The sequence below is a fragment of the Lolium rigidum genome, chromosome 1 (genome assembly GCF_022539505.1).
Source record: "Lolium rigidum isolate FL_2022 chromosome 1, APGP_CSIRO_Lrig_0.1, whole genome shotgun sequence".
NCBI classification, from domain to species: Eukaryota; Viridiplantae; Streptophyta; class Magnoliopsida; order Poales; family Poaceae; genus Lolium; species Lolium rigidum.
In genome coordinates this window covers 185,403,080-185,430,098 of record NC_061508.1, presented here as the reverse complement: position 1 = coordinate 185,430,098, position 27,019 = coordinate 185,403,080, and the positions used below count along the sequence as shown (strand labels likewise).

The 27,019-nt window shown below is 50.6% G+C and overlaps 1 protein-coding gene across 3 annotated transcripts in view; it reads left to right on the top strand.

The window, feature by feature from the left end:
* The first annotated feature begins 369 nt into the window (after positions 1-369).
* Positions 370-27,019, top strand: part of LOC124686073 (probable sucrose-phosphate synthase 4) — a 41,946-nt gene continuing 15,296 nt past the window's right edge. For all 3 annotated transcript variants that reach the window (XR_006997709.1, XM_047220077.1, XM_047220084.1), the window contains exons 1-12: positions 370-761; positions 892-981; positions 2,499-2,740; positions 12,648-12,711; positions 12,897-13,595; positions 13,682-13,795; positions 14,059-14,190; positions 14,332-14,508; positions 14,825-14,878; positions 14,962-15,024; positions 15,112-16,047; positions 16,163-16,290. Coding sequence is in view for 2 of the 3 variants with exons in the window: in XM_047220077.1 (XP_047076033.1) it covers positions 507-761; positions 892-981; positions 2,499-2,740; positions 12,648-12,711; positions 12,897-13,595; positions 13,682-13,795; positions 14,059-14,190; positions 14,332-14,508; positions 14,825-14,878; positions 14,962-15,024; positions 15,112-16,047; positions 16,163-16,290 (2,954 nt within the window). In the remaining variant the exon portion in view is untranslated. The remainder of the gene's footprint in view (positions 762-891; positions 982-2,498; positions 2,741-12,647; positions 12,712-12,896; positions 13,596-13,681; positions 13,796-14,058; positions 14,191-14,331; positions 14,509-14,824; positions 14,879-14,961; positions 15,025-15,111; positions 16,048-16,162; positions 16,291-27,019) is intronic.

Sequence of the window (27,019 nt, the reverse complement as noted above, 5' to 3'; positions counted from 1 at the left end):
AAATCCGTGAAGATCGGACACACTCTTGGGCTTAGCCCTTATCATTTAAGATCCGATCCATCGGCTCCATCTTTCAAAGATGCTCATAAGGGTAGGTGTACGTGTGTGCGTTCATAAGGGTGAGTGTATACACATGTATATAAGCGGCTGCTTTTATTTCTCAAAAAATAAATAAAAATAAAGCCGTTTGAGGGCACCAGGATTTGGCGCCTCTACTGAAGAGACGCGTTGAAACAGCTGCCTCGGCAAGACGCAACGTGGCGCACGGTGACGAAAAGTGCGTGAGCCGGAGACTACGGGAAGGGAATATACCTTTCCCTCCACGGTACTGCGGTGTATGTTCAGTGGATTCCCGTTTTAACCAGCTTTGGAAAGCCTATTAAACATTCGTTGGCACTGCCACCGATTCCCTCTCCTTCCTCCCAGAACTCTCTGCTCCGATCCCCCACCCACCTCCCAATTTCCCCAAGCCGCATCGCATCACCTCGTCTCCCGAGAGCACCGCGATGGCGGGGAACGACTGGATCAACAGCTACCTGGAGGCCATCCTCGACGCGGGCGGCACCGCGGGGGACATCTCGGCCGCCTCTGTGGCCGGAGGCGATGATGGGCCGGGCGCTGGTGGAGGCACTGCCGGGGAGAAGCGGGACAAGTCGTCACTCATGCTCCGAGAGCGCGGCCGGTTCAACCCCGCGCGCTACTTCGTCGAGGAGGTCATCTCCGGATTCGACGAGACGGACCTCTACAAGACCTGGGTCCGCGTAAGCGTTGCCATCGCTCCTCATCTTTTCGATAATTGCTCAAGTTTCGGTGGCGTTCTCATGGCATTTTGAGGTTTATAAGTTTATTTCTTCTAGTGATGTATTCTGGACTCTTTTTTTTTTTGTTAAGACGTCGGCCATGAGAAGCCCGCAAGAGAGGAATACGCGGCTGGAGAACATGTCCTGGAGGATCTGGAACCTCGCTAGGAAGAAGAAGCAGGTATATCCTATATGATGGATATCTTAGTGAAATAAGAATGTTGCTATTGCCTCGATTTGCTTTGACTGTTGCATGCCCAGTACTTAATTTTTCTCGAAATATGCTTCGCCACACGGTACAACTGCTGGGCATCAGCAAGCACGCCCAAGAGAAAGCATAAAAGAAAGAAAAGAGAAAGAAAGTTGAAAAGGTCGGATCGACGAAAAGGAAGGTGTCCCACAGCCGCTGCACCCTCCGGAGAATTCCCACCACGCTCCTAGCACTCTGAAACGCCACGTACCAAGCAACACCTTCAAGAAGGAATGCGACGATGACGACACTGCTACCCGGACTGGTCCTAGGGTTTCCCCATGTACGCACAGGGACAAGGGAGGCGGGCTTCACCCAACGCCCTTCAAAGGAAGGGTGGCACCCGCGGTCGTCACCGTGTTGGTGTCGGCCAGCCCGACAGAGATTTCTCCCGACCCTCGCAACCTTGCCCCGGACGCTCCATTGTGCTCCCTCTTGGCCCGGCCGAGCACAACTCACCTAGTCCATGCTCGTGAAGCCCCCGTCCGCGGATGCTGCTGGACGCGCGCCTCCACCTCACCCAACCTTCGCTCCAGCCACCTCCACCGTCCGCCAGAAGCAGTCTGGCTCTACGCCCGAGCCCGGCCCGCGCCCAGCTCCAGATGGCTCCCAAAGGGCCTGGATCTGGGCTGAGAGTGCTTCGCCGTGTGCCGCCCCGCTGCCATCGAAACCTCCCGAGCCGAAGCGCACCGTCGTCGAAGGAAAAGTCCCCACGCCTCCCCCTCCAAATGCATGGGGAAGAGCAGCTCCGCTGCCGCCGGCATCGCCTGGGCTTTGCCTGGCTGCCTGCGCCACCGATGGCGGAGAGAGGCGGCTGCTCGGGGGTTAGGGCCTGTCGCCCGCAGGGAGCGACGCGGAGGGGCCAAATGTTTTTTTTTTGCCAGCCCCCACAGTACATAATTTTACCCATTAATTTCCGCGCTTAGATGTTTTGGAATTTGGACTAATTGTCTAAGTCATACTCTGACTGTTGGCGAACTAGTGCCCGCCATGTTAGTATCAGTTGCATGCATGGAATAATTAATCCTACTTGCAAGGCGGAACTAGGAAAAAATAACCCAGGCACACAACTTTAACACACCTTAAGAAACATATGTAATTTTGAAGCGACAGAAGTACTAAATACTGTGAGCCGTTTTGGTAAGCTAAAACAGTTTATTCTTCTCGGCAACTCTTAATATGGATAACCCGACATAACGATGGTGCTCTTATTCAACACATCATTAGAACTATCTAAATACTAAGTACACCGGAGTTAAAAAAACCAAATTAAAACCCTGCCATGGTACCTATATAATTTATGTAGGATTTTGCCAACAACAACTACTTTGAACACTTCTCATTCCCCAAGTATACATGATCATGAACACATTACACATGTTTCCACCAACATTTCAGTTGCACATCATGTTACCTGATCATTTCCCTTCTTGATTTGTGTAATACAGATTGAAGGCGAGGAAGCCTCCCGTTTATCAAAGAAACGTCTTGAACGTGAGAAGGCTCGTCGAGATGCTGCTGCTGATTTGTCTGAGGACCTATCTGAGGGAGAAAAAGGAGAAAACATTAACGGATCATCTGTTCACGATGAGAGCACAAGGGGACGAATGCCAAGGATAGGTTCAACTGATGCTATTGAGGTGTGGGCAAATCAGCACAAAGATAAAAAACTGTACATAGTGCTAATAAGGTATGAATCTTATTTTATTCCTGCATGTTTGCTTTTAGGTGGTTCAGTTATAACGGCTTCAAATAAAGACACCTACATTGTTTTTGTAAAGTAGGTATTATGATCACCAGCGACTTTCCAATGCATTATGGCTGTTTGAAACATAATTGCCTCACCTGGTTTGATCTAACCATCGTTGAGCTCTGGTCCAGAATGATCAATCTAGATCGGTGTTAAAAATTGCTATGATTCGCCCCTATTTGTTGCACATTGTTGTTGATGTGCAAAAAGCAATCAGAGTTAAAAATTGCAGTGAAAATACAGAGGAAGAACAAATGAGTATCATTGCCCTTAACCCCTTACTGTCCCATTGCTTGTTGCTGTGGTTTCACAAGCTGGAGCAGTCAAGGACGGTAGGGTGAGAGGTGACGAGAGTCAAGAATGGGAGAGTTGTGTGAAGGTAGGGTTGATTCTGGAGATGCCTGTGCTGCTTTAGGTTTTCCTTCCAAGAATACAAGGAGCTGCTTAAGTGGTTGACTAGCTGCTAATTGGGCTGGGTCGGCTTTACTTGTGTCATTTATTTAATTTGATTTCATTTTTGTCTGATTTTCTGTCTGTTTGATCGATACGTGGACCCAAATATGTGGACCCAAACGACTCCTGTGTACTGTTGTAGCTTTTTTGAACATTTTTTTCTTTTTCATTTCATAATTGATAGCTATAAACATAGAGGTTTGACGTTCCAACATGTAATGTATGTTAGTGCAACCTTCTTTAAAATAACAGCGTTAGAGCATCTCTAGCACAGCCCGTAAACTGGCCAAAACCGAATAATAACTGCCAATTTACGGGTTCCGTTCAGAAAATGGCGAGTAACCGTAAACACGTTCGGCGCAGATCAGTTCAGAAATTTACAGGTCGCACCCGAAAACCCAACTCGGCATGTATTTGTAGGTGCTAGAGCGAACTGAACACGAACCTCTACTCGTGGCGCTGAAATTTCAGATCGAGCCAACTGCTTCCGCTGGTACAGTCGCCAGAATCCAACCAACTGCTTCCGCTGGTACAATCGCCGGAATCCAACCAAATTCCGACGAGCTTGCGACGGCGTGGGTCGGCGCGGGGAGGGCGGGCTCGCTGCGCGTGGGGCGGCGCGGGCCGTGGCTGGCCGAGGCGGGGCAGGAGTAGGCCGGGGCGAGGCAGGGCGGCGCAGGGCAGGCCAGGGCGGGGCGCGGGGCCGGCTAGGGCGACGCGGGGCAGGCCGGGGCCGGGGCCGGGGCGGAGCGGACCGGGCGGGGCAGTGTCGGCGCGGGGCTGGGCTTGGCCGGGCGGCGCGGGGCTAGGCAGTGGCGGGACGGAGCAGGCCGGGGCGGCGCGAGGCGAGGCGGAGCAGGCCTGGGCGGCGCCGTGGCGACACGAGGCAGGCCGGGGCCGGGGCGGGGCACGGGGCAGGTCGGCGCGGGGCGGGGCTGAGGTGGGGCGGCGCCATGCTTGCAAGAGGGTGGCGGGAGGAAGAAGGAGGAGGCAAGGAAAAAAGAAAAAAAAATCTGACATGTGGGTCCAGTGGCATATTTAGGAATATGCTTTTTACAGTTTTAGTTTACGGATTCTGATCTGCGCCGACACCTTTTTCAACCTGTAAACACGAGTTCAGTGGCGCATGTTTACGGGCTCTTTTAGAGATGTTCTTAGACCAGCCCACCACTAGTACACGTGTAGCATATGGCCTATCACATCAATACTAGCCTTGTTTCACCCACCTACTCTGAAGGATAATGTCATACCAACATATCGTGGAGTTGAAAATGCATAGAACTGCTCTTTTGTACATGCCAGTATCTGTGTACATGATAGGAGCTAGGATCCTACCAGGTCTAGGTCGTAGGTTGTATAGGTGGTAGGCAGGATGGCGAGGGGCTGGGCACGCGCGACGGCGAGTCGGCGCTGTGATCGCGCGGAAGGAGGAGGAGACTAGGGTTAGGGTTCCGACTCCTGAGGGAGTCGGCAACAAATATGATTTATTGCTTATCTCAATACGTAGCATTACAAGTGTTCATATAATAGTCCAGCTAATAAAAACCATAGATAAGTTGGGCAAGCCCTTAAGTCGAACCGCTGCTGGGCTCTTCTGGCTGTAGGCCAGCCTGGTCATAACATTTCTCCCCGCCTGCGCCTGCGCAAACAACTCGTCCTCGAGCTGGAATTCTGGAAACTGCTGACAGAACTCCTTGAGCTGCTCACAGGTGGCGTCCTCCAGAGGAAGGCCGTCCCATTGGACCAGCAGGTGCCAAACGCCTCAGCGTTGCTGAGCCTTCAACACCTTGGCGGGGCCTAGAAGAAGACGTCCATCAGAGGTTGGAGGCAGTGCCGGCGGAACTGCTTGCGGCTCCCCATAGTACGCCCTCAGCAAGCCCACATGGAAGACGTCGTGAATGCGAGTGCCCGCCGGCAGCTGAAGAAGGTATGCGAGCGTGCCGACGCGCTCCAGCACGAGAAAGGGGCCCGCGTAGCGAGGACCCAGCTTGCGCTAGGCGCGTGGGTCCAGGGACCGCGTAGTCCTGTGCAGGAGGCGCAGCCACACCCAGTCCCCCACCGCAAACTCCGCCTCGCGGTGATGGGCGTCGTAGTATTTCTTGGACATTTGCTGGGCTTGGAGAAGACGCTGGCGCACCTCAGCTAGAATCTCATCTCTGGTGCGGAGAAGGTCACCGGCTGCCTCGGTCCAAGCCGTCCCGGGCTCGAAGGGTAGCATAGGTGGAGGGGAACGCCCATATACCACCTCAAAGGGAGAGGTGTGCAGGGCGGAGTGATAGGAGGTCTTGTAGCAGTACTCTGCCCATGCCAGCCAATCCACCCATGCACGGGGACGGTCACCTGTAACACAGGGCAAATACATAGGCAATCACCTCCACCTCGATTGACCGTCCGTCTGAGGATGGAACGCCGTGCTCAGGCGCAGCTTCACCCCCGCCAACCGAAAGAGATCACGCCAGACATGACCAGTGAACACCGGATCACGGCCGCTGACGATCGAAGAAGGCCCGTGGAGGCAGACGATGCCGTCGAAGAAGGCCTGCGCCACGGATGCGGCTGTATACGGATGGCCGAGCGCGATAAAGTGCGCATACTTGGAGAAGCGGCCGACCACCGTGAGGATAATGGACTTGCCGCAGGCCATCAGCCAGGCATCTCTTGCTCGCCGGCCTCTAACCGCTGCCGTAGAGTCTGGGCGTCTGCGGCAGTCGCGGTGGCCCAGCGGATGTCGTTGATGAAGGCGAAGGAAGGCCCGGAGCGGATGCAAAAGACCGCGCCCGCGGGGGCTGCGTCCTCCGCGACGTCCTCAGTGTCGCGGCGTGACAGGGCATCGGCGACCATGTTGAGACGGCCCAGACGATACTCGACGATGAAGTCAAAGCCAAAGAGCTTGCTGATCCACTGGTGCTGCGGTACGGCATCTGGAGGACTGGCCCTGTCGTAAGGGCCTGCTTGAGGGTCTGGAACGCCTCGGCCGCCTCTGCGTCCCAAGAGAAGGCGTCGCGGCGCAGGAGGCGTGTTTGGGGCGTGTCGATGGGGCCGAATTCTTGGATGAATTTCCGGTAGTAGCCGGCGAGACCCAGGAAACGGCGTAGGGCCCGAGGTGACTGTGGCGTTGGCCATGCCGCGACCGCCGCGACCTTGTCAGCATCCAACGTGACGCCCTCCACCGAGATGACATGTCCCAGATGATGAATAAGTCATTGTATTTTGGTCTTTGTGGAGCTGCTGCAGCACACACATGTTCCTGTGGACTGCAGCACACACATGGTCCTTTGTGAAGGACAGGTGGTTAGGATAGCATCCCTGATCCTTGACTGCTTTTAGAGGCATCAAGGACTGGCAGTTAGCATCTTTAGACTAGCATATTCTGGCTGGCTAGCAGCTATAAATCTGTAGCACTGTGCCCTCAGTATGGCATGGCATTGTATGAGATGTGTGTGAAATAAACCAACGAAAATTGCCCCAACTCTCCTAGTGTCATCCTCTTCTTCATGAAAGTGAGGCTAGAGATACTAACACCAGATACGCGATGGAGGTCGTGCCGAAAGAGCACTTCGAGCGCTTGAGGTGTAGATGATGCACTCGAAGCTCGTTGAACATGATGGCCACGTGCTGAAGGTGCTCCGCCCAAGAGGAACTGTAGATAAGAATGTCATCAAAGAAAACAAGCACAAAGCGGCGCAAGTAGGGGCTGAGCATGTCGTTCATCAATGCCTGGAACGTCGCCGGGGCATTGGAGAGGCCAAAAGGCATCACCAAGAACTTGAAGTGGCCATGATGAGTCCGGAACGCCGTCTTCGCGATATCGTCCGGATGCATCCGCACCTGATGATAGCCGGAGCGGAGGTCGAGCTTGGTGAAGAAACGCGCCCCATGTAACTCGTCCAAGAGCTCATCCACGGCGGGGATGGGAAACTTATCCTTGGACGTCCTGGCGTTGAGGGCGCGGTAGTCGATGCAGAAGCGCCACGTGCCGTCGGCCTTGCGCAGGAGGAGCACCGGCGCGGAGAAGGGCGATGTCGAAATCCGAATGATGCCCTGAGCGAGCATGATCGCAACTTGGCGTTCGAGCTCGTCCTTCTGCAGCTGGGGGTAGCGGTACGGCCGTACGGCCACACGGGCTGTGTCCGGCAGAGGTGGATGTGATGGTCACAGGGGCGGGCTAGCGGCAGGCCTTTCGGCCCGTCGAAGAGGTCGTTGTGCTGCTGCACGAGGGCGGCCAGGAGGGGATGCTCTCCGTCGAGGGCAGCCGCCACCAGCTAGGGCCGAGGAGCCGCCGGGGAGGCACCGCCAACGCCCTCCCACCGGACGCAGCGGTCCAGACGCCAGAAGATCAGTGTCCGGGCGTCGAAATCCCAGAGGATGGGCCATAGAGTGCGAAGAAAGTTGACGTCGAGGATGAAGTCGAAGTAGCCCAAGTTGCTCGTCGCTGATGAGGATGGGGACCTCCCGAGCAATGCCCTGACAGGCTAGGCGGTCACCGTTGGCGACGGTCACGCTGAGCTGCTCCGCGTCGGACGGCTGTAGCCCCAACCGGCGCATGGTGGCCATGGACATAAAGTTATGCGTGGAGCCCGAGTCGAGCAGTGCGATGAGTCGCACGCCGTTGATCGTCACCAGCAACAACATGGTCTCCCGCCGGATGCCTGCGAGCGCATGGAGGGAGACAACATGGAGGGAGACGACGAAGGCTTTGGCCTGGACCGGCCCTTGCGCAGTGGCGTCGGCCTCGAGCTCCGCTGCGATAGCATCCACGTCCGCGTCGTCGACAGTCTCCAAGCAGAATAGGCGTGGGCACACGTGACCTGGTGCGTAGGGCTCGTCGCAGTTGAAGCACAGTCCTTTACGATGGCGCTCGAGCTGCTCGGCTGTGGTCAGCCGACGGAACAGCCTCATCGTGGCCGTGGCGGAGGGCCCTGCATGCGGCAGGGCCGGGCGCGCCTGGCCCGGGGCTGTCGGCGCAGGGCGGGGGGAGGCCGCACGCCTTTGGCCGGGAAGGCCTGCTGCATGGCCAGCGCTCGCTGTTCGAAGGCGCGGGCGTAGTACATGGCCGACTGCGCAGTCCTGGGGTTCCCGCAGCTCCACGTCCACACGGATATGATCCGGAAGGCCACCCACGAACAGCTCGGCACGCTGGCGAGCCGTGATGCCGGGCGCATGGCATGCCAGGGTCTGGAAACGGTCGGCGAAGTCCTGCACCGAGGAGGTGAAGGGTAGGCGCCCCAACTCGGCCAGCCGGCTCCTGCGTATCGGGGGGTTGAATCGGAGTAGGCAGAGGTCGCGGAAGTGCTCCCAAGGGGGCATGCCGCCCTCGTCCTGCTCAAGGGCGTAATACCATGTCTGTGGGGCACCACGGAGGTGATAGGAGGCGATCCACGTGCGGTTGGACGCCAGTGTGCGCTGCCCCCGGAGAAACTGGTCACACTGGTTGAGCCAGTTCAGGGGGTCGACGGTGCCGTCGTAGGTGGCGAACTCCAGCTTGGTGAAGCGAGGCGGCTGCTGGCCGTGAGGAGCGGCGGTGTAAGCCCACTCGTGATGGGGCAGCAAAGAGGATGGGGCCGAGTAGGTGGGCATCAGAGGCCCCCCTGGAACGGGTGGCCGTCGGCGTCGCCGTAGCCCGCGAAGCCGCCGAAGGGCGAGGCCGAGGACGACGCTAGGGGCTGCAGCACGGTTGGCTGGCCGGGGGCCGTCGTGTACACCGGCGCGGCGAGCCAGGCCGGAAGCGGTGACGGTGACGGTGGGAACCTGATCTGATTGATCGGCACCCCATGAGTCGTCGCGGCAGGCCCCTGGTTGGAGACGGCGGCCGAAGGAGACGGCCCGGGTGCCACGGATGGCTGCGGCAATGGTGGAACTGCGGCCACAGTACCCCATAGTGGCGGCCCGTAGGGGCTCGCAAGGAACGCGCAGATGCCCGCGACCGCCTGGGTGAGGTCCCGGATTGCCGACGTGAGCTCCGCCGGGGTGAGGACGACGGAGGTGTCGAGCGGCTGAGTCAGAGTGGTGGAGGAGAACGGCCCGGAGGTGGGCGGCGCGGCGCCCGCGGAGGTTGTCGGTGGGGCGGCGGTTGTGGTGTGGGTAGGGCGGAAGACATGATCGAGCCTGAGCAAGCTGATACTAGATTGATAGGAGCTGGGATCCTACCAGGTCTAGGTCGTAGGTTGTATGGGTGGAAGGAAGGATGGCGAGGGGCTGGGCGCGCTCGACGGCGAGTCGGCGCCGTGATCGCGCGGAAGGACGAGACTAGGGTTAGGGTTCTGACTCCTGAGGGAGTCGGCAACAAATATGATTTATTGCTTGTCTCAATACGTAGCATTACAAGTGTTTATATAATAGTCCAGCTAATAAAAACCCTAGATAAGTTGGGCCAAGCCCTTAAGTTGAATCGCTGCTGGGCCTCTTCCGGCTGTAGGCCAGGCCAGCCCGGTCATAACAGTACACCTAGGGTGCCACGGGTCAGGGTATGGGTAACCCAGTTGATATAGCCACCAAAATTTCGCTAGTGCGGGTCATATCTCGTGGATAATTCCACTTTGCCAACGTGCAATAAACTTCCCGTTGTTTTTTCATTAAATTCTAAGGGTGTTGATGCACATGGATCGTGGGGCCGATGAAGGGGATGGCGGGGATCTAGCGCCTCACAGCCATGGCGTGGCTGGGATGAGCAGCGCGTGGTGGTGGATTGGATTGGTGGCGCAACCTCGTTCTGTGGCTGCTTGTCCCAGCGGCGTGGTGGCGCTGCCGCGGCTTCGTGGGGGACAGCAGTCTCGGCAAGGGGCGCTGACCAATCTGGCCCTGATTTTTTGGGGGTCCCAAATTCGGCCCATTGACCCTACAGCAGATAGTTTTAGCTGGTAAAAATTTATATGGTTACAGCAAGATTCGATCTCAGGACCAGCAAGTGCAAATGGATTGAGACGTTGAGCTAACCAACTATGCTAGCGTGTTTTTTTGTGATACAGTACTTAATTATCAATTAAATAGCTTACTTATCTCTAATAGATTAACCAGCTACCAGCTTCATTTTATTTGGCACGTTAGGCCTATTTTTAATTTCGGCACAGGGCCCCAAATTTTGTCGGCCTGGCCCTGCTGGCCAGGAGGCTGCTCCATGTGGCAGCGACTGGGGCGGCAGATCACAGGAACCCAAGCCCAGGTTCAGCTCAGGAGACGCATGGAAGGGGAGCTCTTCAGCGTCGATGGCGCTGGATGAGAGAGAATTGTAGTCCTCCGGGGTTGCGGATCGGACATGGTGGTGGCACCGACCTCGTGGTTGGTAGCCTTCTAGCCGGCGCAAGGCTGCCGGTGAAAGCCTTTGCGTCGTTACCTTGTCGAAGGCATCGTTGCTGCTGCTCTTGTCTTCTCGCCCGGTCTGCTTCGGGGGAAACCCCAGATCTGGGTATCCTGGATCGGATGATGGCGACGCGTGGCGCCGCTCACCCTCATGGGGGCATCATTTTTGGAGTAGGTGCTGGCTGGAAGGGACCTAAGGTGGAGCGGTGTCTTCGGTATGGCGCCGCGGGGCCTCGGTGGCGGACGTGTGTCTGGTGGCACAGTGGGGGGGGGGGGGGAGCCTTGATATAATAGATTTGTGTCTATGGGGAGGGGTTCCCACATGGGAGGAAGAAGGAGCACACGTTCATGTTTATTCTCATTTTTTCTAACTCTAGATCTGAGCCAAGAGGGTGCCCTTATATAGTGCTAGGGGCCCGGTAGATTAGGGGTAAGATTACATGGCTCTAGGCCAAAACAACACAAAGTTCTGGGCATTTCACCGGTAGTCGGTGGGACTGACTCCCACACCGACTTGGTCGGTGGCCATTGAGTCTGGTGTCAGCCTTCACCCATTCTTCATAGTAGTCCAGGTTTTGGTGGACGTCGGTCTGTGCGCGGGCGTTTCGGTGTCAGCATCGGTGGGCTTCAGTGGTCGAGACGGTGGGTGTCGGTGCCATCTTCAGCGGTCACCAACCATGTCGGGTGTGCAGGTCTGTAGACCGGAGCTTTCACAGATCTGCTAGTTTCCGTGTTCTCTAATCCTCTTCTTCTTCATCTTCGATAACTTGGCTCCATGAATGTAGTTCTTGGGGGTTGTACCTGATGACACATAGGGTGTTGGCATTGAGTAGTATACCATCCAAGGGAATGTTGAAATCACACGTAGCTAGGAGCGAGTTCACCTAATGTTGGAGAGCCTTGGATCTAGCTCGAGTCATTGGTCCACTTGGGGGACTTGGCGGTCTTGAGGTGGAGGTGTCCAAAGGCCACCCTTTATCATATCCTCTACACGCGTTCCAACAAACTTCAATCGATTTCACGAAACTGTATTGTAACATGATGTTGATATTCTAAATACTTCCTCCGTCAAGAAATGTGACTTGGTTTTGTCTAGATTCGCATATATCTACACACTAAAGCACATCTAGATATATGCGACTAGACAAATCGAAGTCAATTATTTCGGGACACATGTACTGCCTACCACACATAAAGTACCTTCTCTTTAATCATCTGCCACAATTTTAGTCAATTTTGTGGAAGGTTTACATTGGGAGCATGAGGTTGAAATTTCAAGTACTTCACTTCTACTTCACTTTAAGAGTAATGGAAAATTCGAGAAGTGGAGTTCTTACTTTATTTTGTATGGGATGTCTATTATAAATAAATAGTAGCTTTACTCTTTCAAGAGAGTATCCCATTCTTACCTGGTCTGTATGGATTTGGCTATGTGTAACGTGTACCCAGTGGCAACCCTATTTGTATCGAAGGCTGAATGAGAGATCAAATCTTGCACTTGTGCACGACCGTTCTCCACTACCTGGAACTCATCCTCCATGCACCTTGTTGAATTGTACTTACACTTGTTCTGTCATTTTCCTTCATGTATATCATAACTATGGCAGCCATACTTCAGTTTTTCTAGCCTATGTTTGCTTTCATTGTTTCTTTGCTCACTTTCTTTCATTTCTTGGGTTTTGCTGTTACTCTCACACCATCTATATGCTTTCTCCTAATACAAATCACCCAAATGCACTTTTGAGAAAAAAAAACCATTACAGTCATACTATGTTTTTCTGTCCTCTTCGCTTTGCTGTTTTTGAACTGTTTTCTATAGTGTTCACATAAAAAATAACCTAGATACCTAATCGATTGCTTGCACTTTTTTTACTTCAATTAACTACAAACAGTAGATTTGTTATACATTTTTTTCGTGTTGTTATAATTGATGAATATGTGCTTTTATAAGGTTAGTAGCCCAATGGACCAAGGTGCTGTTCAATTTTTTGACCTACATGTAGATTGTACACATAAAATCGAGCATATCTTTTCACTTCTTGTGGTGGACATTGTTTACATGTATGCTTTTATTTTGACATTTTCTGTTTTTATGCAGTATTCATGGTCTTATACGTGGTGAGAATATGGAGCTTGGGCGTGATTCAGATACAGGCGGTCAGGTATTTATGTGTCTCCCTAATTTTCATGTTTGTGTCCTTGATGACTTCATATCTGTGCCTAATTATTACATTCCTGGTAGGTTATGCTTATTCTTTATCTTATTGCTAGTTGCTATATAGGAATTACAGGTTGGTCTATATGACACCGATGCTTGAGTTGAACTAACTGGTTCCATAACCTGCAGGTCAAATATGTCGTAGAGCTTGCTAGGGCATTAGGTGAAACACCTGGAGTATACAGAGTGGATCTGCTGACAAGGCAGATTTCTGCACCTGATGTTGACTGGAGTTACGGAGAACCTACAGAGATGCTGAGTCCAAGAAATTCTGAGAACCTTGGGGATGACATGGGTGAAAGCAGTGGTGCTTATATTGTTAGGATACCTTTTGGACCAAGAGAAAAGTATATACCTAAAGAGCAGCTCTGGCCCCACATACAGGAATTTGTTGATGGTGCACTTGTCCATATCATGCAGATGTCCAAGGTTCTTGGTGAACAAGTTGGTCGTGAACGGCGAGTATGGCCTGTTGTTATCCACGGACACTATGCTGATGCAGGCGATTCTGCTGCTTTATTATCTGGGGCACTCAATGTCCCAATGGTATTCACAGGTCATTCTCTTGGCAGAGACAAATTAGAGCAACTTTTGAAGCAAGGACGTCAAACCAGGGACGAAGTAAATGCAACATACAAGATAATGCGACGGATTGAAGCTGAGGAACTTTGTCTTGATGCATCTGAAATTGTAATTACAAGCACTAGGCAAGAAATAGAGAAACAATGGGGATTGTACAATGGATTTGATGTAACTATGGAGAGGAAACTTAGAGCAAGAACAAAGCGTGGTGTCAGCTGCTATGGTCGTTACATGCCTCGTATGATTGTGAGTCCTCCATCTACATGAATTCCTTCCTGTTCTGATGCATTTCATTATTTTACTATTGTTTATGCTTAATGCTTTATTATCAGGCGATTCCTCCTGGCATGGAGTTTAGCCATATTGTGCCTCATGATGTTGACCTGGATGGTGATGAAGCAAATGAAGTTGGCTCAGGTTCACCGGATCCACCTATTTGGGCTGATGTGCGTTCTTTTCCTTTTATCCCTCCTAAGTAGGCTGTCAAGTGGGGCGGGATGCGGGATCACTTTTTGCACTACCCATGCTTTAAATCATCTTCAATTCCCACCTCTATTTGCATTATTTTTTGTTTTGCGGGATTCAGGATGCCTGTTTGCGGACGCCGCTCTGCAACCCTACTCCTAAGGATATGCAGGACTAATTGTCGACGCGCCACTGAGATCACATGTTATGTTTTACCTTACTGTTCTATTTGAAACAATTTCAGATAATGCGTTTCTTCTCAAACCCTCGTAAGCCCATGATTCTCGCTCTTGCTCGGCCAGATCCCAAGAAGAACATCACTACATTGGTGAAGGCATTTGGTGAACACCCTGGATTGAGAAATTTAGCAAACCTTGTATGTGCCAGTTCTGTGTACTTTTCTTGTTGCCTTAATTATTTTTTGCTGTTTTTCTGGCCGTTTAGTTTGTAATAATCTTCTTCTATCACCAACTACCGCTTCCTCTTCTCAGTCTTGATAACTATTCTTTATCTGCAGACACTGATCATGGGTAACCGTGATGTTATTGATGAAATGTCAAGCACAAATGGAGCTGTTTTGACCTCAGTACTCAAGTTAATTGACAAATATGATCTATATGGCCAAGTGGCATACCCCAAGCACCATAAGCAATCTGAAGTTCCAGATATTTATCGTTTGGCGGCAAGAACAAAGGTAGAATAGTTTATCTTCATATTTTGAAATATTTCGGTAGGATTTCTAAGATTAGTGTGCTAGTGGATTCTCTGACATGGGATCATAATCAACTGATCATTGGATGCTATGGATTTGCTGGTAGATATGGTTTAACTACCTATCAGTATTAGTTTACTCATGCATATCTTGTGTCATTTTTTAAAGGCTTTCGGCCTTTTAACTTGTATTTTGCCTTGGCTGACCTGCAGCAACAAACTGACTCTGCTGCTTCTTTATGACCTACTCCCATTTTCATACATAAATACATGCTAATTTCAGTTCCTGTTGTTTTCAGGGGGTTTTTATTAATTGTGCTTATATTGAACCATTTGGGCTCACCTTGATCGAGGTAACTTCTTCAACATTTCACTTGGTTGTTACTTTCTGTGTAGATAAATAATGTTTATGCAATCTTTACGTCTTACCTGTCAGGCTGCTGCTTATGGTCTACCGATGGTTGCTACCCAAAATGGTGGGCCTGTCGACATACACCGGGTACTGCTCCGCTATCTTGGTTTACATTTTGCACTAAATTTGTGGCACTCTGGTTGTTGATTTGTTTTGGTTTCATTTTTTATTCAGGTTCTTGACAATGGTATCCTTGTTGATCCACACAACCAAAATGATATTGCTGAGGCACTTTATAAGCTTGTTTCTGATAAGCACTTGTGGGCACAATGCCGTCAGAATGGTCTGGATAATATCCATCGATTTTCTTGGCCTGAACATTGCAAGAACTATTTGTCACGGGTTGGCACGGTGAAGCCTAGACATCCACGATGGCAAAGGAGCGATGATGCTACTGAAGTTTCTGAATCAGATTCACCTGGCGATTCTTTGAGGGATGTTCATGATATATCTCTTAACTTGAAGCTTTCCTTGGACAGTGAAAAAGCAGGCACCAAGATAAATACTGAACGAAATTCCACCAATGCCAGAAGAAACCTTGAGGATGCTGTACTAAAATTTTCAAATGCTGTTAGTGAGGGCACAAAGGATGAGTCTGATGAGAATGCTGAGGCCACCACAGGCTCCAATAAATGGCCATCTTTACGGAGGAGAAAACACATTGTTGTTATTGCTGTAGATTCTGTGCAAAATGCTGACTTGGTTCAGATTATCAAAAACCTTTTTGAGGCTTCACGCAAAGAAAAATCATCTGGTGCTGTTGGTTTTGTACTGTCGACATCTCGAGCAATATCAGAGATACTTACTTTTTTAACATCTGGGGGCATACAAACTACTGAATTTGATGCCTTCATATGCAGCAGTGGCAGTGATCTTTGTTATCCATCTTCAAGTTCGGAAGACATGCTTAGCCCTACCGAGCTTCCATTTATGATTGATCTTGATTATCACTCTCAGATTGAATACCGTTGGGGAGGGGAAGGTTTAAGGAAGACACTAATTCGTTGGGCAGCAGAAAACAACAGTCAGAGTGGACAAGAAGTAGTTATTGAAGATGAAGAATGTTCATCCACTTACTGCATTTCATTTAAAGTGAAGAATACTGAGGCTGTATGTTTCGTCTTCTATCTCTTATGCCCTTTTCATCTGCCATTTCCCTGATTTTTCTGACCTTCTATACAAATTTTGGTGTTCTTATTTTTCCCCCAACTTTCAACTGTTTTAGGTCCCTCCTGTGAAGGATCTTAGAAAAACAATGAGAATTCAAGCACTGCGGTGTCATGTATTGTACAGCCATGATGGTAGCAAGTTGAATCTTATACCTCTTCTAGCATCACGATCCCAAGCACTAAGGTTTGATTTCCTATAACTACTTTTTTGTTTCATGAGCATAGCCTTTATTTTCAGTCGAGTAAAATGTTACACTGTTATACTCTATCTGCCACTAGAAGCCGTTCTAGGATGCTTGCAGTTCTGATCATCAGCTTGTACGAAGTATACTATTTTGTGAGGTTGCAGACTATATAGATTGATCACATGATTTTCATTTGGTACACATTATTAAACTTCCATCTATCTTTGAAGTTTTCTGTAGCAACAATGTAAATCTATGATCGAAACAGGAGTCCAAGTAGAGAATCAGTATGTTGATATCTTAAATGACTGACATTACTCTGATACAGGAATACAGAGTGGGCATGTTGAAATGATGTTATTTTGACCGTCGCTTAATAAATGCAGAGATGTAGAAGTTAGTGACGTGTCTTACAAAATGTTTTTTATTCACTCATGTTACAGAAAATTTAATGTAGGATTTTGGGGAAATTGTGGATGGGTTGGTCACTTGGACCTCCACACCCTCTCATATATATAGCTCACCTTAGGCTTACATGTTAACTCATACACTAGAATAGTCTAGACACTACTACTATACTAACACTCCCTAGAATATTCTAGACTTTGCTAATAAACTAACTTAGATTCTAGCACACTACTGGAATATTCTAGACTTTCCTAGGAGACTACTACTAATCTCCAATTCCCCTAGAGCATTCTAGACTCTACTAGAGTACTATTACACTAATCTTAGATTCCAACACTCCCCCTCAAGATGGGCGATGGGTATCCATCATTCCCATCTTGTTACATGCCAACAAACATTCCTTACTACCTAATCCTTTGGTTAGACAATCTGCTATTTGTTCTCTAGAGGTTACATGGCTTAACTTCAAGGTTCCTTCGTCAAGCCGTTCTTTAATGAAGAATCGATCTATTTCCACATGCTTTGTTCGGTCATGCTGAACGGGATTGTTAGCAATGTTTATTGCTGACTTGTTGTTGCACCAAAGATTCAATGGTCCTCTCCGTAGTAGCTTCAATTCTGATAGGAGGCCTTTCATCCATAACATCTCACACAAACACACCGCCATTGCTCTATACTCGCTTCGCAGCTTGATCTTGAGACCACATGTCGCTTCTTGCTCCTCCAAGATACCAAGTTTCCTCCTACGAAGACACAAAAGCCCGATGTTGACCTTCCGTCATCAAGGCAACTTGCCCAATCAGCGTCACAATATCCCTCCACACTCAAGTGCCCATTGGCCTTGAACCATAGACCTTTTCCAGGACTTCCTTTCAGATAGCGTAAAATTCTATAAGCTGCCTCTAGATGTCCACTTCTTGGGTCATGCATGTAGCGACTCACCACACTCACGGCATAAGATATATCAGGTCTCGTATGGCATAAATAGATAAGTCGACCAACAAGCCGTTGGTAGCGCTCTCTATTAACTGGATCTCCTGACTGAGCACATAGCTGGTGATTTTGCTCAATAGGAGTTGAAGCGAGCCGATACCCAAGCATACCGAGTCTCATTGAGTAGATCCAACACATATTTCCGTTGAGAGATAACTATTCCTTTAGGAGATCTCGCAATCTCAATACCCAAGAAATACTTGAGTTGTCCTAGATCCTTAACCTCAAATTCTCTCGCTCAATCTCATCTTCAGCTGGCTTATTTCATCATTATCGTCTCCAAGTGATAACAATGTCATCCACATAAACCGCAAGGATGGTAATACGACGCCCCGAATGCCTATAGAACACGGTATGATCCCTATTACATTGCTTGTAACCCATATTGCGCATGGCTCTCCGAACCTATCAAACCATGCCCTTGGTGACTGCTTGAGACCGTATAAAGACTTCTTCAATCTGCACACCTTCCCCTGGGTGTTGGAGTTACTAAAGCCAGGTGGAATGTCCATATAAACTTCTTCCCGGAGATCTCCATGCAAGAAAGCATTCTTGACATCCAGCTGATGCAAGGGCCAACCAAAGTTAGCATCACAAGAAATAAGAGTTCTTATAGTACTCATCTTTGCAACAGGCGCAAAGGTCTCGTCATAGTCAATCCCATATGTTTGACTGTAAGAGCATCTCCACTCGTCCCCCCGAACAGGCCCCCGGCGAGCGTTTTTTCCATCCGGACGGCGTAATTCGGCCCAGTCGCGCCCCCGGTTCCTCGTTTTCGTCCGGATTTGGGCCTAAATTCATCCGGCGATCCCACGACATCCTCGGCCCCCGGGAGCTCTCGGGGACTCCGGACGAAACGAAAGCGCGCGAAACGGCGAGGAAACTTCCGCGCGTCCGGTGGCCCCAACTTGTCGGCGAGAGAAACCGATCGTCGTCCTCATCGCATCGTCTTCCGCGCGCCGTAAAGCCTCGCCGCCGGTCGCATTCGCCGGCCACGCGGCGAGTTAATGTCGTCGTCTTCCGCGCACGCATCGTCTTCCGCGCGCACTAAAGGCCGCCGCCGGTCGCTCGCCGCGGACGCGTCGCAATCCACGCGGCATTTAATCCCCGCGCCGCCCACGCCTATATACGCCGGTCCGCTCACCGCGAGGCGTACCCCGTGCTCCACTCTCCCTCCACTCTCCCTCTACTCTCAAGATGGCGTTCTACGACGACGACGGCGCAGCCAACAACGGCTTCCCCGCCGGTCGCTCCACGCGTGGGAGGGGCACCTCCTCCACCGAGCGGGGTACCCCCGCCCGCCGGACACGAGGCCTCCCGGAGGCGGCCGGCGGCTAAGTGCTAGCGGCGTTCCAATCCCGCCGCCGCCGCGGGGCCATGCCCTCGACGTCGCCATCGAGGAGGCGAGGATGACGATGACCGACGAGGAGCGTGCCGACCCGCGCCACCACCCCGAGAACTACACGCGGTGGAACTCCTACTTCCTCCGGCGGTGGGAGCGGGAGCTGGCGGCCTACGACGGCCCGCCGCCTCCGCCTGCGCGCAACAACGCCGCGGGCCGCCGACGGTGGTGGAGCGCGCCGGAAGGACGTTGGCGAACGTCCTCGCGCACATCGAGGGCGGCAACTTCCCGGTGCTCACGATGCCCCCTCTATCGGCATCGAGGGCATCGGCGAGCCGCCGTCGGGAAGCGTCCGGCAGCCACGGCGCATGGCTGCCGGCTCGTCGTCTTCCGGATCGGCGTCAAGGTCATCCTTGGCGCCGGTGAAGAGGAGGAGGCGACGTCGCCTTCGACGCCGGTGCGCGTCAAGAAGGAGCCGGCGTCTCCGCCGGCGACCGAGGGCGCGACAGCGCGCCCGCGTCATCCGAGAACAGCCTTCCGCGCCGCGAGCGGCCGGAAGAAGACGAAGAAAGAGGCCGCCGCAAGCCGCCTCGCCGAGGAGGAGGCGAAGCGCGCGAGGACGCCGCGATGGCGGAGGCGATCGCCGTGTCGCCGCACGACATGGAGGAGGAGAAGCGCGCGGACGACGCCGCACCGGATCGGGCCGAGCGCGACCGGGAGCGCGAGGAGGCGGAGCGGCGCAGCCGGCGGCCGCCGGACCCGGCCGCCGCACGCCGACTCGCCGCCCGCGCCGCTCCAACCGCCAACGACGATGTCGCGCGGTACCGCCGTCTCGCGACACCTCCATCCGGCGTCGGCTGTCCCCGTCGTCGACCTCGAGTCCTCCGACGACGACCGGTACAAGCCATCCCCGGGGCGGGGAGACGCCGGCCAGGGCGAGCGGCAGCCCGGGCCGCGCGGCCGAAGGCCAACGACGACGGCTCCGACGACGACGGCGGCGACTACACGGTGTTCTACCGTCATTTCGGCATGTAGAGCGCCGTGTTTTAAAATTAGCGTTTGAATTTCCCTAGCCGAATTCGAAATATAGTCGAATTCGGCCTCTATGTATGAACTCCTCCCGTAATGTAATAAATATCATTAAATTTAGTCTATATTCACCCGTTTTTAGCCGTAGTTTGTCAAGTTTCCGTTTTTTGAATTCGCATCGTCGACTACGCCTGGGCACGCGGCTGGGAAACTACTACTCCCCACGCCAAATCTTCCTCCAATCCGGACGAAAATTTCGCCGGATTTGGGCGTGGGGAGCGCCAACGAGTGGGGATGCTCTAATCCCTTGCCACCAACCTTGCCTTGTATCGTTCTATTTTCCCTTCTGGGGATTGCTTCATGGAATACACCCATTTGCAAGTAACTGGACGTTTTCCAGCTGGAAGAGTAACAAGATCCCATGTATTGTTCTTCTCAAGAGCTTTCATTTCCTCCAACATGGCCTCGTACCACTTTGGGTCTTGTTTTGCTTCTTTCCAATCTCTTGGGATCACCACAGATTGCAACGATGCGATGAAGGCCCTGTAGTTCGTAGATAGAGATGCATGTGATACATAATTAGCAATGTCATGCTACTCCTGGTACCAATTTGGAGGTTTTGTAGCTGCAGCTCGGGTTCCTTTTCTTAAGGCAATGTGCAAGTCCATTGAATCCCTCGTAATAGATGGACTCGCGTCATCGGACAATTCATCGGCTTCAACACCTGTTGGAGCATGTTGCTCCCCCGCACTCGTGTGTCACTTGTCGTGGGAGCCTCGTTGTTGCACATGTTGCTCCCCATGCACTCGTGTGTCACTTGTCGTGGGAACTCGTTGTTGCTGCTCGCTCATGCTCGCGATTTTCTCCGTGTATACACTTTCAAGTTCTCTTCCTCGTTTGGCTTTCTCCATCTCTCTACACTTGTAGCTTGTCTCCTTGTAGACACCCTTAGATTTTCTTCCTCATTTGGCTTTGTCCATCTCTCTTCACTCGTAGGAGATGGAATTGAACCAACAACAACTCTGAATGGTTCATGTTCCTTTGTCCTCAAAAATTCACTCTCCCCCTCTCGACTAGCTTCGATTGTGCTAGGAGAGTCAAAGTCAAACAACGAGCTGAGGTCCGTCTTCTCTCCATAGAACGGCTCAGACTCTCTAAATGTCATATCCATGCTAACAAATGTTCTCCGCTTACTAGGGCTCCAACACTTGTAGCCCTTTTGTCCAGATGGGTATACCCAATGAAGATGCACTTCACAGCACGAGGATCCAATTTTCCCACCGAAGGTCTATGGTCTCTAACAAAGCAAGTACACCCAAACACCTTTGGCGGAACGATGAACTCATTTTGGCCATAGATCATTTCATATGGAGTCTTCATCCCAAGCACTCTTGAGGGCATCCGGTTGATGAGATAAGTAGCGATCATAACCGCTTCACTCCACAAGAATTTGGGCACATTCATGGTAAACATAAGTGATCGAGCCACCTCCAGCAGATGACGATTCTTCCTTTCGGCTACTCCATTACGTGGAGAAGTATCGGGACATGAAGTTTGATGAAGTATTCCTTTTTGGGAAAGAAAATTGCCAAATTCATTGTTCACATACTCCGTCCCATTATCTGTCCTGATAATTTGAATACTAGCGTTGAAGCGATTTTGGACATATGCATAGAAGTCCTTGAAGCATGTAAGCACCTCACTTTTATGTTTCGGAAGATATATCCAAGTCATTCGGGAGTAGCAATCAATGAAGGTGACAAAATACTTCATCCCGCTAACGAGACCACCGGGGAAGTCCATACATCGAGTGAATCAGTACAAAGGGCAACGTGCTCCGCGAGTCCACAACTCACATATGATGTCCCGGTGTGTTTTCCAAACTCACATGCATCACACACAAGTTTTTCTTTGTCCACCTTCTTCATTTCTTCAGGGAATATCTTACTCATAGTATCAAAGGACATATGGCCCAATCAACAATGTTGGAGTATCAACCTTGCCTCATCATCATTGGTAACAACTGTGAGAGCAGTGCACAACGCTTCATCGGTTTCCCTTCTATCCAAGTACCACAATCCCTTATGTCTCACACCTATCCCAAGCCTCCTTCTAGTCTTCCTCTCTTCAATTATACAATTATATCGATCGGCAATTATTCGACAATCAATATCATCAACCAAAGAGCTCATAGACACCAAACTCACCGGAAACGATGGAGCATATAATACCGAAGACAATGTAATGGACGGAGTGCATTTCACCGTGCCGACCCCTTTCACGAAGTTGATAAGTTCCATCGGCTGTTTGGATTGTCTCTTTATGCATGGGTGGATGTGGAGTATATGATGCAAACTCACTCCACTTACCCGTGACATGTGCTGATGCTCCTGAATCGAGAATCCAATTTGAACAAGTTCCATTTAATGCAGGAGCCTGACTTGAGATTGCTTCTTCTGTTTGTGCAAGATTCACACAATTTCCTAGGACAGCTTGTTTTTCCACTTTGTTTTGGAATTTCGCACTCTCCCTTGATTGTTTCAACTTCTCAATCTCCTTGAGCAATTGAGTCATTTTCTCAAGTAGCTTCTCAATTGTTTGATTCTCCCCCATTGATCAATATTGCTGAAAATCACCAACAAACCAGCTTATGTGCTTCTTCTCTTCTCTGCTATATTTGACCTACTCTTGCAACCAGCTTATGTGCTTCTTCTCTTCTCTGCTATATTTGACCTACTCTTGCAGATCTCTCGACCCCTCTGGATCTTTCTTCTGGCTGCACACGCAGCTTAGGTCTCTCCTCTGTTCTCTACTCGCACACGCAGAAATCAGCACCTTTGCTTCTCCCTCTTCATCGCAAGCCACAAGCACCGCACCTCACCCACCTGCTCCCTTCACCACCACACCGAACTTTGCAAGATTCACCACCACTCCGAACGCCTGCAGACAGTTGGCTCCGCACCTCTGCAGGCAGCTCACATCAACACTTCTACCCGGGCAGCACTCCACTCCTCTCGCCCGTCCGTTGTATTTCCCCGGATTTTGCGGAACTCCACCTCACTCCACCGAATCACCACAGGCAGCCCGTAGCACACACCATCACTGCCTCTAGCTCTGATACCATGTAGGATTTTGGGGAAATTGTGGATGGGTTGGTCACTTGGACCTCCACACCCTCTCATATGTATAGCTCACCTTAGGCTTACATGTTAACTCATACACTAGAATAGTCTAGACACTACTACTATACTAACACTCCCTAGAATACTCTAGACTTTGCTAATAAACTAACTTAGATTCTAGCACACTACTGGAATATTCTAGACTTTCCTAGGAGACTACTACTAATCTCCAATTCCCCTAGAGCATTCTAGACTCTACTAGAGTACTATTACACTAATCTTAGATTCCAACATTTAACAACTTAGGTCCCAATACAAATATAAGAGAAGATGTATGTGGACCTTCTTGATGAAGGCTAAGCCTCGATGTGTGGCCCGAAGATGTATGTGGACCTTCTTGATGAAGGCTAAGCCTCGATGTGTGGCCCGATCTTATGAATTGACCAAGGGAATGGAGGGGTGAGGGATGCACACAAAGAGCAGCAAAGAACATGATGAACGCACACCACAACTCTGATACAATTCCAGTTTACACCCGACAGCCCGAACCACTATCTTGATAGAATCTCTCGAGATAAAGATACAAGGTAGAATCCCCGAGAGAAAGATCGCTATACGATCGGTAAAGCTTTTACCACACGTGTAAAAGACTAATCATACAAGAAGAGCCTTGGATACAACTCTAAGATTGATGTCTAAGAGAGGAGGGGATTTCCCTAATTCCCATAGGGAGGAGGCACAAGCCTATTTTAGTTCATATCCAACATAACCCTAGAATTGAGCTAGGGAGGCTCTATTTATAGTCCTAGCAACACAGGGTACAATAGGTATTAAGCAAAGTATTACACATCTGTTTGATTTAGTCGTGGACGTCATCGGCCATCGATTTGTCTTTGGGGGCGGTAGTACCGCAAGCGGTACTACTCCTGCAGGTTGGCGGTGGTACCGGTCAAGTACCAGATTGGTACCAGTCTTTACGCGCGAGTGTACTGGGAGCATAAACGCGTTTCCTGGTAGTGGGGCGGTAGCCACCCGGTAGTACTAGCCCAAGCCAGGGCGGTAGTACCGGCGCAAGCTGGCCGGTCTTGACCCTATTGCGCATGGCCGCGTGAAGCTTGGATGCTCCTCTGGTCGATCGGTCTTGATCACAAAGGACTTGGTGCTGGTGCTTGGCCTTGTCCCTCACGTGGCCTTATGCTAGTAGTTGGTCAACCATGTATTGTTGCTTGGCTTGTCCCATGTGGCAAGCTCCATTCTCTTCCCATCTTCTCCCTATGACTTGACATGGTGACCTTGGTCCTTCCGTCCTTGCGTCCATGATTCCGTCTCTTCTCTCCGTGTCTGTCGATGTCCCTCTCTTATCTCGGTGTCCGCTGACGTATCCCTACCATTGACAGATAACGAAACAGTGAAGTAGTGTATAGTTCGCTAGTGTAAGCAATGGACTTGCGCAAAGGATTGAATTCACCTTTAATTGATATGTTTGCATTTATGGCATGATGTGGTGAAGACCGAAGGTCGGCTGCATAATCTTCCCCCACTTGAAAAAGAGTCGTCAAGACGAGAACTTACCAACATGTAGTTGTGGGAGATAGAAAAAACTCTTGAATGTCCCTTCACTTGTGATGAACTCTATCAATAGCATAAGAAAACCGAAGCAACACTCAAAGAGTAGCTAATGCTCGACGAATTTAGGAAGAGATATTAAGTAGAAGGAGGTCACCTTATTGAAATGTCGGTGTGCTCTCATTGAGAGATCATGTGTAGTAGATGTGTGTGGTCGAAACCACTCATTGGAGCTCATCCATAAGCATGAATTTGTACCTTCATAAAACAAAGACCAAGCCAAATGTTTTTGCGCTTGATAGTGGAGCACATCATGTATGGAATGTCCGTCTTGTTTCACATCACCATTAGCACGTCACAAATATATAAATGCAAGGTCAATGTGCAAGAATTCTGCTTGGCCATCTTCCAAATGTGAAAACACAAGAACTCCATATGGTGGGAAGACCATAATGTTATAAACTCAAGTTTATGATTGCACTCAAAGCATCGGAAAGAGAAATTTGTCAACACCCTTGATGCAATAAGAGGAGAATTTGGGTAAAATACAAGCAGAAAGATGTCCAAAATATCATCAACATGTGTGCAAACAAACCATCGGAAAGAGAAATTTGTCCTCGTATTTGTTGCAACACCAAACACATTCTTCCAAAGGTTCACCAAAGTAACATTTGCACAACTGTGCTTGCTAAGAAACCAAATGAAAGAAATTGTTCAACTTGTTCGAGGCAACACCAGCGATAAGGATTTGACTATACTTGTGACAATGCATGTCGTGGTAGGATTTGACAATGCATATTGTGGTGGTGAACACGGCAGATGCTTGGGTAGGCTTAAGTTAGGGGCCGATGGACTCCGGAGGATTCGGGAGGGAAGGTGTGCTAAAGAGCACACACAGATGAACACCGATGTTACCTAGGTTCGGCGCCCTCGTGATGAGGTAACACCCCTACTCCTGCATGTCTGATCTATATGAAGCTGCACATGAGACCTACAATGGTGCTCCTTGAGCTGTTTCATCTATGCCTGTATGAGGCTTATTATGCTGCTAGCTACAGGGAGAGGAGAGCTCATGATGAGGCCTAAGGGCTAGGATGTGCCCAGATCCCACAAATTTGACCAAGTGAGTGGATGAATGAGATGGGAAAGGGGAAGAACACACACAAGATCCAAATACAAACACACACAACCCAACACAAACCAAATTTACTCCCTTGGTAGGTTAGACCAAGCCAATAGAACCACTTCTTAGAGAGACCCTTGGGTAGAATCTAACAAGTGGGAGATTGGTGAGGAGATCTCAACTAGAACTTGGATGAGAGAGGGTAGCCTTGAATCATCCATGAAGAGTAGAAATCACTCAAGAGTGCCTTGATACAAAGGGGATGAAACCCTAGGGAGACAAAGCTCATCTTCATGTTTAAGCTATCATCTTGTCTAACCCTAATTTGGGGAGAGGGATGAGCTATATATAGGCCCAGATCCGTCCAGGGGTAAAAGGGGCATTACAATAAAGTAGTGGTGACCATAGATGATAAATAGACGGCTGAGATGAAGTTGACTTCGATGGGGCCGGCAATGCCGGCGTGCTCGGGGCGGCAGCTGCCGGTGGGGCCGGCAGTGTCGGTCTTGCTTGGGCGGCAGTCAGCCGGCCATGGCGGCAGTCTGCCTGCTGTTGGGGGCGGCAGTGCCGGCCTGTGCTGTGGCCGGCGGCTGGAGCACTTCTTCTCCTTCTCTTTGGTCTTCCCTTCTTCTTCTTCTTCTTCTTCTTCTTCTTCCATGAACCATGTGGCTTCCCTCTCCTCGGCTCCTTGACGCTCCCTTCGGGTCCTTGGCGAGATTGGTACCTAATGACACATAGACATAGATATGAGGTAGCAATCCGTCCAAGGTTATGTCGAGTTCAAGTGTAGAGAGGAGTGAATTCACCTTATCATGTATGGACTTCACTCGGTCTCGGGTCATTGGTTCTCTTGGGGGAAACGTTGGCCATGATGTAGTTTCGACGATAGGCGGGGCTACATCATCTCCCCCCCCTTGGGGAAGAGTCGTCCTCGACTCTTGCTCCTCCTCATCTCCATGATGTGGCGAGAGATCCGAGATGGATTGGTGAAGGACTTGTATAGTTGCCCTTGTATCCTTATGGATGCTCGTCGTGGTGCGGGCGTCCTTGTTGTAGTCCATGACGGGTCTCCCATGTAGTGGTGGAGGGACAAAGTCTCGGTCGAAGAAGAGCGTGGGGAAAAACAACTTGCGAAAGGAAAGCTT